The 16,536-nt window shown below is 38.0% G+C and overlaps 1 protein-coding gene across 3 annotated transcripts in view; it reads left to right on the forward strand.

Moving 5' to 3' along the window:
- The first annotated feature begins 502 nt into the window (after nucleotides 1–502).
- Nucleotides 503–16,536, forward strand: part of LARS2 (leucyl-tRNA synthetase 2, mitochondrial) — an 83,471-nt gene continuing 67,437 nt past the window's right edge. The window contains exons 1-5 of one of the 3 annotated variants that reach the window (XM_050970811.1): nucleotides 535–619; nucleotides 1,746–1,932; nucleotides 3,474–3,724; nucleotides 5,550–5,678; nucleotides 15,386–15,477. In XM_050970811.1, coding sequence (XP_050826768.1) covers nucleotides 1,800–1,932; nucleotides 3,474–3,724; nucleotides 5,550–5,678; nucleotides 15,386–15,477 — 605 coding nt within the window. In that variant the 5' untranslated portion in view covers nucleotides 535–619; nucleotides 1,746–1,799. Of the gene's footprint in view, nucleotides 620–1,745; nucleotides 1,933–2,589; nucleotides 2,807–3,473; nucleotides 3,725–5,549; nucleotides 5,679–15,385; nucleotides 15,478–16,536 lie in introns of those variants that run through there. The other 2 variants (XM_050970812.1, XM_009086215.4) reach the window with 2 other exon arrangements.

The raw sequence follows: 16,536 nt of genomic DNA on the forward strand, positions 1-16,536 counted from the left end.
AGGTCACGTTGGAGGGGACCATAGCTGGTCGTCTGGTCCAACCTCCCTGCTCAAGCAGCATCATCCTAGAGCACAAGGCACAGGATTGAGTCCAGACGGTTCTTGATTATCTCAAATGAGGGAGACTCCCCAACCTCTCTGGGCAATCTGTTCCAGGGCACGGCCACAGCACAGCAAAGAAGTTCTTCCTCGTGTTCAGCTGGAACTTCCTGTGCAGCAGTTTCTACCTACATCAGCTGTCTTATGACAACTTTTGTCACACTGCTTGGCACCACCGAGAAGAATCTGGAAACATCCTCTTGGCACCCCCGCTTTAGATATTTATAAACATTAATGAGGGCCCCCCTCTTCTCAAGGCTGAGCAGGCTCTGTGCATTTTCTACAGAGCTGGATCCCAGTTAATTAATTTTTAAAAATAATTATTTTTGTGAATTACTCTTGCTCTACCTTTCCACGTTACGGTCAGGCGAGGAGGAAACCCTTGCAGCTCCCTCCCTGCCCGGAGCTCCCGCCCCGTCGGGCGGTGCCGAGGGCGGAGGCGGCGCCTCGCTCCAACACCGACACGCCAAGATGGCGGCGCCCGCGGTCCGGCGGGGGAGCTGAGGGAGGGCGCGCACAGGTAACGGTCCCCCCGCCCGGCCCTGCCTCACGCCCCCCGCCCGCCGGAGCCGCGCTAATCCCGCTGCCCGAGGCTTCCCAAAGCCTGCTCCTTTGGGCTCCTTGCCTATGCCCAGCCGGCTCTCCCGGCAGTCCTCTGCCCACGGAGTTCCCCCCTCCTCCAGCCTCCCTCTGTCACCGCTCCCCCGTTCGCTCTGTCCCGCCCTGGAGCCGCCTGCTCCCCGTGCACGGTTCTCCGGCGGCGGGACCCCTACACTCCCCGGGGCTGAGTGGAATGTGCTGGGCCTCGTCAGGCAGTTCCCAGGACTTCAATTCAGTCTCCCGCTTACTTACTGCATCTTTCCAAACGTTTTCTGTGTCAGGGAGGTTTACATTGGGTATTAGGAAAAGGTTCTTGTCCCAGAAGGTGGTTGGGCGCTGAGCAGGCTCCCCAGGGAAGTGGTCACGGCCCCAAGCCTGACATAGTTCAGAAAGTGCTTGGACAATGCTTCTGAGCACATGGTGTGACTCTTGGAGTGTCCTCTCTGTAGGGCCAGGAGTTGGAGTCAGCTATCCTTGTGCATCCCTTGTAGCTCGGGACATTCTGTGATTTATTTCTCTATCAGACCAGCCCCTTCTTCCTTGCTTGGCACACCTGCCTGAATAAGTCAGTTTTAGGCTCATAACCTGCTCCTTGAAAGACTCCCACAGCACTGGGCTGGAGTGTCCTTAAGTGGGGCAGGGAGAGGCACTGTCCTTGACCTGTTTCCATGCACACTAGCCTGGAAAGGGAAAACAGCTTAGTGTCGTGTCTTTTGGATTTGATTATCCTCTGTGCCATGCATCCTGGCTTGCCCCAACAAATGGCTGGCTGACCATTGCATCTTGTGCATGATGGTACCTGGGAGCAGGAAGGACACTGCGGTTCTCTTTCTCATCCTGAAAGTCCTTGTGTTTGAATGAGCTTAGCACTAGTGCTGTGTGCCCTTGGCTGTGGCTGTTTTCTCACTGCCACCTACTGCTCTGACCCCTGCTGGGTGACCTGTAGGGCCTGAGGTCACCCAAATGTGCCCTCTCAGGCATGACATTGGCTGGTGGGCGTCCTTGAGCTGTGCGCAGGCATGGTGTCTGTTTTCTTTCTGTCTCAGAATCACAGAATCAATTAAGTTGGAAAAGACCTCTGAGATCATGGAGTCCAAGCCATGACCAAACACCACCCTGTCAACCAGACCTTGGCACTGAGTGTCGTGTCCAGTCTTTCCTTAAACACCTCCAGGGATGGTGACTCCACCACCTCCCTGGGCAGCCCATTCCAATATCTAATCACCTCTTCTGGTAAGAAATTCTTCCTAACAACCAGCATAAACCTCCCCATGTGCAGCTTGAGATTGTGTCTTCTCATCCACTAGTGTCCCTTTATGTGTAGCTCTTGGGCTTTAAAATACTTGCTTTGTAAATCAGCAGTGCTGAAATTGGCTCGCACAAGGAAGCGCTCCTTTCTGTTGTAAAATAAATCAATAGAAATAAGACATAAGTAATAAGGAAATAATTGGTAAAAATAAGCAAAAAACCTTTGAAGTACTGAAATGCTAATTTTGAGATGAGTGTGATGCTGTGGAGGGGGGGAAGTTGGAGTCTCCTGAATGACTCATGTGCACCTGCACTGGGAATCCGGAGTACAGTCCTAGATTTGTTTTTATTACAAAGAGAGGTTATGAAGGGTAGCAACAAGAAATGCAAAGCACTGATGTGACATAAGTGAAAAAGTGTTTATAAGACCCTGCTTGATAAGTAAGAGAGAAAAGGAACAATTCTATAGGTAGGTAATGAGACAGGCAGTGAGGGTTTGTTTGTACATGTATGGTGAATGTTAAAGGAAGCATAACTCCCACTAGCTTGCTGGGGATCTAATTTCGGTGCTATAGCAATTATTTCTACTGATAATGTTTCTACCTTATGGGGAATGCATAAGTAAAATCTTTTCTTTTACAGAGTTTCTCGACACTGAGATTTTACTGATGTAACTCTGCAAGGAAAATTCTGAACTGACTGAAACAGCTAGTTTGGTACAAGTATATTGGGCAAAATTAAAAAGAAGAAAACAACACCGAAGCACAAAAACCACCCACAGAGGATAGAAAATACAGATGTAAAAGTGCCATTCAAAAGAAAAAAAGGCAGTCAAGATGAGGAGGAAATCTGAGTAGAGGTTCTTTTAATGCCATATGTCCTACTGTAGGAAGTAAAATGAGCAAATGTCTTGTTGAGACTGATCCCAAATATGGGATCTGTTCAATCTTTCTCCCATCCGAGTAGCTTTAGAAGACTCTCTCTAAAGCATTTGAGGAGTTAACCAGATTTTTAGTTGAAAAAGAAAGCCTTAGCAAAATAGTTGGTTTAGAATATCTGGTTGAAATCTACTAATTATAGTCATCCTCCCCCATCTCTTTTCAGTGATGACAAATTCAGTATTTTTACAGTATAATTTCATCCAACTTCCTTTTCTCTCTGTTTCATTCTGAATTTTTACTAACAGCCTGTTAGCCATCTTCTATTCAGGCAATGGAGCTTCTGGAACCTTCAATTGACTGATTATGCCTTTATAGGAGACTGAATGCAAGAATTTTATTTTATTAGATAAGACATCTAACACAATGGTTTTGTTCTGTGTGAGGCCACAGTTAGTTCTCTTGACTAAAAAATACATACTTTTATAATTCAGACATGGAAATAAAATGCAAGTTCCACGAAAAGCAGCTGAGTAGTCTAAGTCAAGCTAAAATAATTTAATAGCTACTGCTTTGCAGTATAATCATGATAATCATTGAGTTCTTGTTATGTATTGTGGTATGAAATACATATTTTTGTCTTTTCAGGTACCATAACCTTGAGAATGCGGTCAGTTTTTCAAAGAGTTGGCCCGTGTTCCTCCTGTGTGAAGAGACAACTAAATGGCTTCCTGGGATTAATTAAATGGCAGAGAAGACTGGTTCCTGCTTGTGTGAGAACAATTTACAGTGAGACGGGAAAATGGGAAAAAAACTATGGGTTGGAGACAAGGAAACGAGTTGAAAATTGGTGGTTCCCAAGAGTAAAGGATCAGTTCTGCAGAATTTCAGAAACTGATGTAAGCATTATGTGAAATGTGGAGATAACATGTTTATATTTTTGTTTCTTAGAATGAAATTAATTGAAACTTGCTTAGTACGGATGGCTTATAATGATTAGATGTGCATTACATTTCGGGGGAAAATACTTTCATGTAGATTATTCAAAACCATTAATGAAATAAGTAAACAAAAATAATTTCAAAAAAATACAGTAATAGGCAAAGTATAAACTTGTACATTTTGGAAGGGTTTAAGTAATCAATTCTTTCTTTGCATATTATACGATATTTGGCACTTAGTTATTTAAAGTATTAAAAGAAACATCTAATCCTAACTTTTGTAAACAATTTTCTCAAGGTCCTGTTCCCCATGTTATGACAAATCTATTACACTACACCCTGTGACTCACTAAAATCTGTGTTAAGGGAAAAAGATTTTTTAATATTTTCTGGTTTACAATCTCATAGGAATAGTAAGTGACTTGAAGAAAAAAAAAAGTTTTCCCATGCAATAAAAGATCTTGAAAGCAGCTGTATTGCAGTCTCTGACTCTTTTTGCCTTCACAATTATTCTGTCACAATAGATAAAAAACACTTCTGTGTCTCTTGATTTTTTTTGTTCACCTCTAATATTTGCCTTTTCTCTGACAAAAAAAATAATTCTCTCAAAATGTTGAAGAGAGAAAAGAGCTTGCTTTTTCTGGGGAAGAAAACTGAGATGAAATGGTGTGCATGTATACCTGTAGCAGGGAAAGCATTTGTTTAGACTTGTGCCTTTTATATACATATGTACATAGGAGTCATATGTAGTATAACGTATGCCAAGTTCTAAATTGTATTTTTAATGATATTTTTGTTTTATCCTTACAGTTGAAGTAGATTTGATAACATATTAAGAGGCAAATAGTGTGTAGTGCTGCTGTGAAGTACTCAGATTATTTCTGATTTTGCTGTGATAGAACAAAAGTGATAAAGAAATATTATTTGACAAATGCTGATAGAGTTTTATTCAGAACAGTAAAAGCTGAAAGCTGCCTGTAATTTTTTATTATTAACAAGAAAAATAATATAAGAACTTAGCAAGTGTCAGTGGCACTTGATACTATCAATGTATCAGTGATGAATTCAGTGGTAATCAAGATGTATTAGGAATAATTGATGTGCTAAAGGATTTGTGATTTCTTTGTAACTTTTTTTCATTTTAATTAAACCTAAGTAAATCAAATTTTTCTTTTCATTATGGAAAATCTTACTTGTAAGATGTGTTTGGATCTGAGCATACATAATGAAACTGAACAATTTCCCTTTAGCAGATGTTCATGCAATTCCAAATGATGCAGTCACTCTTTGAGTTAATGCAGTTCAGATGATGAAAAACAACTGGCCAGGAGTGAGCTCTGTATTTGTTGTAGATACAAAGTAAAACTTTAATTATTTGAACTGTTATAAGAGTAATTTAATCTGCTATGTTTTCATGTTTTTGTTGGGGCAGACTAAGAGCACATCAATAATCAGTTGCAGATGCTACAGCGGCAGTGGTGCTTTGTTAAGCTTCAGTTCTGTCAGTATAGCTTTTTTTGAGTAAAAGTGAATTAATTTTCATAACACTTAATTGCCATAGAAATATCAGTAGAAATTGATGAGATGGTAGCAAAGTCTGGTAAAACACCTCCATTTATGGTCCCAAAGAATTTGATCCAATGAACTTTGTCAGTGCTCACTTGGATCAGTTCCAGCAGAACCGTGTTTATGGTGTTGTGTAGTAGTTTATAATGTGCACATGTATTTGTTCAAGTGAAATGCTAACTCGTGTAGTTACTAGTTTCTACAAATTTCTTTCTAGAAATCAAGACCAAAATTTTATGTGCTTTCTATGTTCCCATATCCTTCTGGGAAGCTTCACATGGGCCATGTTCGTGTCTACACCATCAGTGATGCAGTAGCTCGGTTCCAGAAAATGAGAGGGATGCAGGTAAGAATAGATCAGTGGTAGAACTGGGTTGGGGTTTTTTTCTATTTTAATATCATAACTGATCAAGAAATTAGTATTTTCCAAAATCCATGAAAGTGGAGTATGTGCTACATGTGTGTAGATAATAATCCATGAGGCTTTGAATATTGAAATTTGAGAGTTTTATTAAAGCCAGTGTTGCTGTATGAGGTGCCTGAATCTACTGACGTGTGGCATAGTGTCACTGAGACCTCTGGGCCACACAGTTTCTGTGAGAAGAGGCTGACAACCCTCCTGCCAGCTGGGTGGGACCAGAGGGGAGGAAAAGATGTGCCTGGCAAGAGAAAATAGATGCCACCAAAATCATCTGCTTTCACCTCTTCTGCTCCTGAGAGCCAGTTCATGTCTCTTGTCAGACACGGAGGGAGAGCCTCTGTGCCTGCTGGGATAGAAACCTCTCTCTCTCTTTTTTTTTTTTTTTTTTTTTTTTTTTGGTGAGTGCTGCAAGTCAGACGAAGAGAATCATGCCACATGTGTGTGTAGCTGAAAATTCCTGTTCTGTAGCATCTGACCCCTTGGCTTGCCCATTTCACCCTTGCTCATGTATATGAAATGTCTTCTGAAGGTGCAGGCCTATGAGGTAGGCTAAGTCTAACTTTCTTGCTGCATCTGCAAGGAGAAATCCCATTTTCCACGTTTCTCTGTTTCCCAGTCTCCCCCACACCTGCCATACTTTCTTCTCACTTCCTTCTGTCTCTCCATTAGGTTGAAGGGGTAGCTGAGAGCCTTGTCCCTGCAATCTGCAGTGGGATCGTGGCTGGCATTCTGCAGTAAAGGCTGTCAAGGTAAAATTTGAAGGCTGTTAGGAAGGTGTAGGAGAACTGTAGCCTGAGTGACAGCCATATTACTGAGGAAAGACATTTGGTAGAGGGAAAATGTGAAGAAGCTGGGAAAACAGTAGGAAGGAGGAATATGGAAAGAGAAGGGAACAAAAAGAGAGAACTAGTATAGGCAAGGATCTAGGATGACAGGAAGGAGTCTCTGTTGTACAAGAGAGAAGGAGCAGCTCAAGAATATAGCTATCAACCTCAAAAGAGTACAAAGAAGATGAAATTGAGAAAGAATTGTTAGTTGCTGGTTGTGGTACTAATTACAATTTCCTTGCTACAAGTGCTGAAGAAGTGTAGCATTTCCTGGATTTATCACCATCCCTGAGACTCTGATAGGTATTGTCACTGCATTATTCAGTGTGCTGCCTTTCCAAATACTATGTGTTTTTTGCCAGTGATGAACATACCATGCACTGAATACTTGCTGCTGCTTTACAGATATGCATTCTTAGACGTTCAAAATTGCAAGAAAAAGAAATAAATGCCTTAGACTTTAAATGAGAAGAAACCCCAATACCTGTTATAACACTTACCTTTCCTGATTCCTCTGAATAACCAGAACTTGGATCTCACTAGAAAAATTGAGTTAACAGAGCATTTGAAGGGATGCTTGATTTTTGCTTGATGTTAAGACTATTCATGAAATGTCGTTTCAGGGTGTAGCCATCTCTTATCAGTAGCAGGGAAGGTAGCCAGTAAATTGCTGTTCAGATAGATGAAAACTTCCTTCTTCTTGTACTTGTGAAAATAAAGTGAAAATAATTATCTACATCCAGTAGCATGCTCTAGTTGTAAATTTTTGAATAGAAGGTAAGTAAGCACCTTTAATAGAAACATTTGGAGAAAAGTAAAAAGATAATATAATTCCAATGAAATGCAAAAGCCACCATGCAAACAAGTTTTTATTTCCACATTTGCCTATATTTTTTCTAGAAAAAATTTTCCAGACTTTTCAAGTTTTTACATCTTGCATTTCATCATATTTTTATATTTCATGTAAAAATTACTTTGAAGAAGTGCCTGTAGAACATGCTGGATTTCTAAAAATACTTGTATCTTCTGTTATGTTAACCAGTTTGAACATCTATTTTTTACTAAAGGTGGGCAGCCAAAGAATTTAATTTCATTTACGATTAAGAGACATTAAAAATCTCTCAGATGATTTTCTGGGTATGTCAGATTAATAGACATTGTGTTATTGATGTGCATTAACTTGCTGGAACTTACATTTACCTTAAAGAACTTTTCCTTTATTACCCATGCTAATTTCTCCATCACTTAGAATTAGAGTCTGTATAATTGATTTTTTCTTTGCAATTAATTTATCAGCCTCTTAAACTTCTCTCTGCCTTTTTCATGGTTGTACAATCTGTCAAAGGTTATTACGATGTTTAAGATACTGTGATGATTGTAGGCTAAGACGTGGTTATATCATAAAACTTTATATAGTCCCTAGAAAAATAAATTTGTCCTTGTATTCAAGGAATTACTGGAACTCTTCAGTATATATAAAGAATGCTTTAGAAACACAACTTTTAGTATGCATGATTTTGAAGTTATTCCATTGATCTTCTATTTCATTCTCAAAATTCAGCTTTAATATTGCATGTTTGAAAGCCTAGGTACTGCTAATTTTTCTCCAATAAAAATTCTGAGTAGAAGTGAATCAATTTCAGGCATTCAGTGCAAGGTTAGGGTAAGATTTTTGAGCGGCAGTATTGTTTAAACTTTGCATCCATCATTTTCAAATTAAAAGAAAAGTGTAAGGCAATGAGAAATGATGGGCTGCTACAATGAAATTTACAGACAAAACCATTCAGATTTACAGTTCCCAGGGAAGGCTTCAGACTACAATGTATATTTGTTATTTAATAAACAGTGGGGAAACGCCTATCATGTGTATGTAGTTGACAAGAATATATGAGAGAGTAAGAGATTAATTTATATTGAACAAGGTGGAGGTATTTTTCATAAAGAATGCCTTAATGAGAAAGCAATAAATTAGTTATATATTGATTTAATCTGAGCAGGCAAGAATTGGCCTATATTTTGTAATATTTTAATGAGGATAGGCTGGAATACATTTACCAAGGGATTAGAAGTCCTTTAGACCTTCTTTTGAATGCAGTTGTATAATTTTTTCATATTGGAATTATTTTGAAATTTTAACTTGGAAAGTTTTTAATCATTTGGATTCTGCTGTGGTTTTGGTTTTTCTAAAATGTAACAGTATTCAATTTTTTTTTCTGCTCCATAAGTTCTGATTTTGTTTCAATTAAAATATTCTAGAGAGGTAATGCACACTACACACTCTACAGATATTTCCCAGAAACCTACAGGTGCAATACACTGCACCAGCACTTTAAGTGTGAAAAGAAATATCTATTGCTCTTTTCCCCATCTTGTTTCTGAAAGAAATACTGCTTCAATATAAAACTGTGGATGAAAGCATTGTAAAGCATTGTCCTGTTCCAGCACTCACTCCTCAAGGACCTGTAGGCAGTGCATGGGAAACAAGCTGTCATGTACTTGGATTGGGTTGCTGGATAAATGATTCGTAGAGTGCATGTGTTTTAAGATAACTTGTTTACATTTTGATTACTGAAGATGAAGTTTGAAGTCTCTGCCTGGGAAATATAAGCCGTATAGGTTGCTTAGCATGACTGCACTGAGCTGGTCTTTCCAGAGTGTGTTAAGGGTGACATGTTTCTTGAAGTGCAGTTAAAACAGTTTTTAAGTATGGAGAGTTCTACATCTTATTACAAACGTGTTTATTATAAAATGCTATGAAAAAGTAATGTATATATTTTAAATTACAAATTTATAGTTATTAATAAATCAATGCAGAATTACGATGTGTAGTTTCTGGTTGTGTTTACTCTGTGAATTTACATGCATGCTGTTAATGCAAATGTGGGAGTTTTATAAGAAGTGATTTCCTATTCATTATTTGTGATTGGTGTGTAGAAATGATAGAGATATTCATGGTGATTTTCACTATGGCAGATTTCCAGTGTTCTATTGCTCTGGGAAAAAGTATTTACCATTACTTTATCATGCTATCATTAATATGTCTTTGATAAATTCCACAGTGGATAATTTGTGCCTCTCAGAGGACTGAGAATAATCCCCTTAGTGATCAGTAAACAGAGTGATTCAGTTCAATAGTTCTTGTGATATCTTCGTAATGAAACTGGTACCAAAGCCAGGCAGTCACATGTGAGAGTTGTACACAACTGAGAATAGTCCTTTCTGTAATCAAATCAGGGTGAAATTCCTGCATGCTAGAATCACACTATACTAATTATTTCTTAATTTATACTTAAACTGGGATGGATGGGATTAGAATATAGTCAGTGATACTTCTGCAATACCCCTAAATGACTTGAAGAGCGTTTTCTTTTTATCCATAACATATCTTCTTTTTAATTGGATGTACTTTCATTAATTATTTTCCCTTTCAGCAATGAATCTTAATACTCTTGAAATTGCAAAAGTGAATGGTATTGAAGCCAGACAGGCAAGTTTAATTAAAACTCTATAATAAATCATCAGTAGGATGAATTATTTTGATACAGATCCGTTTTCTGATCACCACTAGATGCTATTCTCCACTCTTTTTTTGGGTGAGGCTTTTGTGTCCTTTTGTCAGGTTATTTCATGTGGTATAAATCAAGTAACAAATATTACAAGTATTGTGTGTGAATTGAATCTTATTTAATTTCAGTTTTCCCACAACCTGTACTGAAGGTGTTAATGAGCTCACTCTATTTCATTTTGAAAGAAAAAGAGAAAATGAGATATCAATTTAAATATAATTATGTTAGACAAGAATGTGTGAGATTAAGGAGGCAAAAGATAACTTTGTTCTCAAAATATGTGTGGTACTCTGTGGATGTTGAGTAATTTCTTGTATCTTATATTCTATGAGAATAAAAATAAATGGGCATTTTATGTTTTGATAGAAGTCTGTATGGTTTGATTATTAGAGAGTACCTTCTCTAATATGCAGCACGGTGTTGCAGAGAAGCATCGAAATAGTCCCTTTTAGAATGTACACACTGGTCAAAAATTCCTTATTTTTATCTTTTTTCAGGTATGCCTTATTTGCTTGGGGGAGTTGTCTGTTTGTTTGTTTGTTTGTTTGATGGTAATTTTTACCTGTTGTGCAATGATGTCTATTACCTTTAATGGTTAAAAGAGGATCTAGGCTTCACACAAGGGGAGGTCTTGTATTTAAAGTGTGCTGTAATGCACCAGTTGACATCAGATTTTCAACAAGTTCAGCCTACTCTTGGCAGGCAATGGAAGGAGCAGCCATCCTTTCCTTTCGCCTCTCTAACTGCAAGTCCTTGCTGTCTCGTGTCTGATTGCACAATTGCAAGATCCATGATGGAGCTAGGGGTGTTTTCAGGCAGCTGGAACTTGTAATCATAGATTGCCTGTTCTGCCAGCCTTTTTCAGTTAGTTCATGTCAAGTGTGTCTTGGGGCTGCAAGTAGGGATAGGAATGAAGACTTTGCTATATCAAATCAAACCACTAATTTGTCAGCAAGCCTCTTAATTTTCCTTTCTGGTCATCTTCTTTTATTACACTTTCTCTGAATTAAATATATTTATTTGCAGGCCTTTCTGACACTGAGTCTTTTCTTGAAATTTAGAGTGCATTGATCTGAGTGAAAGAACAGTATGTCAGCTCCTGTCACCGACATGTATTATGAAAAATCCTTTCCTTAGGATTTTTCCCTCCTGAGAAGCTGAGAGGCCTCAAGAACAAAATGCAAACACTTCTTATCTGCTGATGTGGAATGCAACAGGTGGATCTGTGATTAGTCTCATCTGGTTGTTTCTAATTAATGGCCAATCACAGTCCCCGTGTCCAGACTGTCTCGGTCAGAGACAAGTCTTTGTTATTCATTCCTTTTCTATTCTTAGCCAAGCCTTCTGATGAAATCCTTTCTTCTGCTCTTTTAATGTAGTTTTAATATAATATATATCATAAAATAATAAACCAAGCCTTCTGAACATGGAGTCAACTTTCTCGTCTCTTCCCTCATTCTAAGACCCCTGCGAACAATATCATCAAGCTCCCTGGTCATAGTTCTGAGGCATACTGGGTACATCAGGAGAGCAAACATGTTCTTCGTGTCTTTACAAAGACCGAGGAAAATTCACTGAATCACCAGCCCTGGTTATACTGATGGAGGCTTAGAGCTGAGTGTTATGAGATCATTGTCAGCTCTGTGTTATATAGTACACTGATCTCACCTACTGATGTCAGTGTGATGAGCTGATTGTTACAGCAGTGAACAGATGAGGATGCTCTGAGAGGAAGAGCTGAGATCTCAGCATTGAATCCAGGGAGTTTCTGTGTCTTCCTCCTCTTGGTCCCACAGTAAGATGAAGAGCTCTAGCCATTGCTAACAACAGATATTTGACCATGCTGTGGAATGATTCTTAAAAATCCTTCAAGCCAGAGTCTTTGGGGTCTAAAATGTTTCAAGACACAACTGGTTTTATTTTTAATAACTTGTTCTTTAAAAGCTCATTCAGAGTGGTAGTTAATGAGCACTTTGTTCCCCTCACACTATTTAATCACTTCCTTGTAATGTTTTATACCTGTGCAAACCGTGTTAAGTGGTAGAAAATACCAGTGATTCATAGTTGATCCTGCATGGTCATGTGAACCTCTGAGGATCTGAAGTTATGCCATGTGTGTTCAAGACTAACCTGGGAGTTTTCAGCATGAGGAGTTCACCTGTCCACTTCATTGTGAGGATAAACACACAGCTGCCTTTGGTGATAGCACTGCCTTCTGCCATTGTAAAATGGCTGAAACTACAGCCTGCCTTCTTTTAGCTGGTGTAGGTACCCTTAGGCTCATGCAGCCTGCTGTTTAACAAGATACAGTCATTATTTGTTTTTCTTTCTCCTTGAGGCTTAGAGAAAATATTCTATACCTAGAGAAGTGATGTTTGGAAGAGTGGGTCCCTCAGTTGCATAAGGTTTAGAGGTTGCTGTTGAAAGCAATCAAGTCAGCATTCAAGAAGGTGGATGACTTGTTTTTCTTTTGCTCATCTTGCTGCTAGAGAGAGTAGCCATGTTTGCTGCTAGTTAGACCAGTGACCAACCCATCAAAGAGCTACAAGGAATAACTCTTTGGTCTTCAAAACTGCTTTCTATTTTTTTCTTCATATTTTTAATTTGTTTTGAACAGTCGAACTGTTCCTTTTTCCTTTCTGCCAACTTTTGACATGTCAGTCGCATATTTTCTTCTCCTCTTCCATTTCTCTTCAGATTTTTATGTTGAATAACTAGAGTTAAGATGTAATGTCAAATGCTGCATGGAGACTGTGGCATTTTTGCTGCAGATTACAGCCAGAAGGAGCTGACCTGTTGTTTAGAAAAATGGATTTCACAAATCTTTCAAATCCATTCATGGTAGAGAACTAAAAGAGACAATAAACTTGAAATCATTTTCTAAACCACTGTGCATGTTACATTCATCTCTATAGCAACTACATAAATAGATCTATCCTAGAGGCTAATTTGAGGATATTTTTAATGTCTCTTTAAATTCAGTTTTCTGATTGAAACTTGAATTAGCATACTTCTTCAGACCTGTAGCTTGAGGCATGCTATTGGTCATTAAATTGAACTTTTGAATGTGAAGAGTGAATATTGTATTTTTGATAAATGCTAGAATTTGGAAGATCTGTGAGCACAAGTTGCTCCTTCCAGCGCTGATGGTAAAGTGTTAAAATGTCTGCACATGAACTGCCTGGAGCACCCATCAGCCCTTTTGGGGAGTCTGTAGCTGGTAGTGAAGTTGCTTTTCCCACATCCTTTTGCTCAGGAGCAAAATGAGAAATGAGATTGTGCCTTGCGTTTGGCTGCCTGTCTGTATCCAGGAGATCACTAGAAGCCAAATTTTACAAAAATTAACCAAGAGTTGTTCTTTCTAATCTCACTTGATGTGCATCAACTTGTAGTAAGACAAGGCATTTGTTAGAATGTAAAGGCAGGACATTAGTCTAGGGCATTAAAATAGAGAAAACGTATTATACATGGAAAAAAAAAATCTGCTTTTTTCCATCACATCTGTCCAAAAGTAGGTTGTCAGCAATATAAGTGGTCAAAAACAATGGAGCTGCATGAATTATTTGAAGATGTCCATTAAAAATTCTGTTGGTATTTATAGCTTATGCAAACCATTCCAATAGTTTTGATTGGTGGGTGGATGGTCAGGGAGAGGAAGGGCTGGGCAGAGGTGTGCTTCAGTGGTGTGTTAAGAAGTGCTTTAGGCTCCAGCTGACATTTTCCCCCTTCTATATGTGAGGAAATAGGCAATTAAGACTCAGAATTTCTGATCCCATGGTGTGAGGAGCAATAGTTTTTCTGATAGGGAGAGTTTGTAACATGGAATAGCATTCCAATTCTGTTAGATTTAGACACCAAAAATGTGCTATACATGGGCCCTTTTTGGGCTGGCTTGGATCATGGATGATCACAGGTTAATACCTTGGGTTTTGTTGCTGCACCAATAGAGTAATGATAGACAGCAGGTTTAGTTTTAGATCAGTACTGAAAATGAGAATGCTGAAGAGTCACATCTGTTAAATCCTGTTGCGTTTACACTGTGTTGGTGCCTAGGGCATCTTTATAAACACGTCCATAAAATATTTTTTATGAAATATTACATTAAGTCAGAAGATTGGAAAGCAGTAGCAAAGAAGAATAAAAATAATTCAAAGCAGTGACAAAAGTACCTCTTGTGCTTCAAAAATGAGGGGATTTTTCACATGGAGAAACATTATGAGATCAGTGTGGTTGGGATGGCTCTTTTATGGCCTGTTTGCTTACATGCTACTAAGAAACATGTTCTTTATATAAATAGATATTTTAAGGGGTAAAAATTTTGATTTCTTGCAACTTGTAAAATGTTAGTCATGTTTTGCTATTGTTAAGCTTGTGTAATTTTAATAATGATTATTGAATTTATAGCATATTTGTAGGTTAAGGAATAGAATTGGCTTTATCAGCTATCCAATATATATGTGTTTAATGACAGCATCTTAAGTACTGGCCTTTCTTTTTTTGGTTATTAAAGAGGCTTTTTGAATACTTACCATATTGCTAGATTATTTTTCTAAATTGCGTGCATGTTAACAAGGAGAATACATCTCCATTTCAACAGAAATTATCTATTATATGTTGTAGTAAACTTTTTTCCCACCTTTATTTATTTGTGGTCATGAAATAATAATTTGTCAGGCTGTAGTTTACATTTGCAAGAGATATTTCAGTAAAATTTGACTAAAACCGTTTTTCCTCATCTTCTTAATTTTATCTGGTAAATTTAAAGTTATCATAGGTTATTTTTCTTTTATTTTGTTTTTCAAAGCAAAGTAAAAAAATAGTAGGGCACACATCAGTCACAGTTATAAAACTGTTGTTTCAACTATTTTTACTTAACATCTTCTATTTTAGAATGAATATTTGGTTCTGTCCAGTGGCAGCATCAACTGCTGACTTGTACCGGCGCACAAACTTACAAAGAGTTGGGTTTTGTCAATGTAAAGCTGATACTGAAATAGTCATGAGAATTTATTGCATAATGCTTTGAACTCCCTCTAACATCTCATTGTAGGTAACAAGTGCACTTCATAGTCATCTTTTAAATCAAAGCTGGCCATAGTTGGCAGGTTTGGAAGAAGTCAGCTCAGACAAAGCAATTTCTGGAATGCCAACATCATTCATTATTCAGAGGCCTCTCAGTGTGTTGCTGGTGCCATTCCAGAAAGTTGCATAACATTCTGGTTTTTCTTTTTCCTGACAGGTGATAAATCCAATGGGATGGGATGCATTTGGTTTACCAGCAGAAAATGCTGCAGTTGAACACGGCCTTCACCCTGCAAGCTGGACACAAAGGTGAAATGAATTGAAATATGGCATTTTCACTGTGAATACCTGTACTGTGGCCCCCATGAATCAATAAAACAGAGCAAAACTAGCATAGAAAAAAGATGGTATGGGAAAAAACAGGGTTATCTGAGACCAGGGTTATGTGAAAACATTTTATGGGACTGTGCAGATGACTCTGCTTTGAAAGATAAATATATTGGGATGATTTTCAAGGTTTTAATCTCAATAACTTTTAAATTGTAAAATGCAAGAATATCAAAAGAGAAACATTTCCCAAACACCCAAACCAGTATAAATAAATCAAAAGTTCATCATGGTGAGGTAAACCTTAGTATAGAGCACACAGTGGAAAATTATGAGTTACGTGGTTAGATTTACTAGCAGATTTTGGTACCATGGGAGAGAGGAAGGAGATTGTTGGGGTTTTTTGAGACTGGATCTTGGAAAGTGCTCAGTAGACATTATTGCTGCTGATTTCTGTGAACATTTTTGGGTTTAGACCATAGAATGGGGTGTTATGTTCTCCTAATATTCTTTAAAATGAGCAAAATGTTATGTAAGTAAACAGTTTCTGAAAATTACTTGCAAACCAATCTTCCTAAGTAAAGTTGTTATTTGTATTCTGGATGCAGTGATCTATCTGTGGTATCTTTGTAGACCTTGATCCATTTCCTTCTTTGATAGTGCTGTTTCTTTAGGTTTTGTTCATGCTTCTGGTCCTATCTTAAAATTCTTGATACTTTTCCAACAAAAATATTATCATATTAAATACTTGGAGTACTCAATTATTCTGCACTGCAAGTTTTTTTCTAGACCAGAATTAAATGCTTGGTTTCATGACTGTCAACGTAGCCACTCTGGGAAGATAGATACTGCTTTATCTACAGAATGTCTTTTAGTAGAAAGGTCAAAATCCCTAAGAAATTTTAATCCATTTTACAGTGTTTGAATGAATTCCCACCAGGTCACTAATTAAAACTGTGTAATTGTGGGTATTTTGGTAAAGCATCTTTATTACATTTTCAAACTAAAGCTTCATTGTATATTCTGATGTATCTTACTTTA

Source organism: Serinus canaria, chromosome 2, assembly GCF_022539315.1.
Source record: "Serinus canaria isolate serCan28SL12 chromosome 2, serCan2020, whole genome shotgun sequence".
In the NCBI taxonomy this organism is placed as follows: domain Eukaryota; kingdom Metazoa; phylum Chordata; class Aves; order Passeriformes; family Fringillidae; genus Serinus; species Serinus canaria.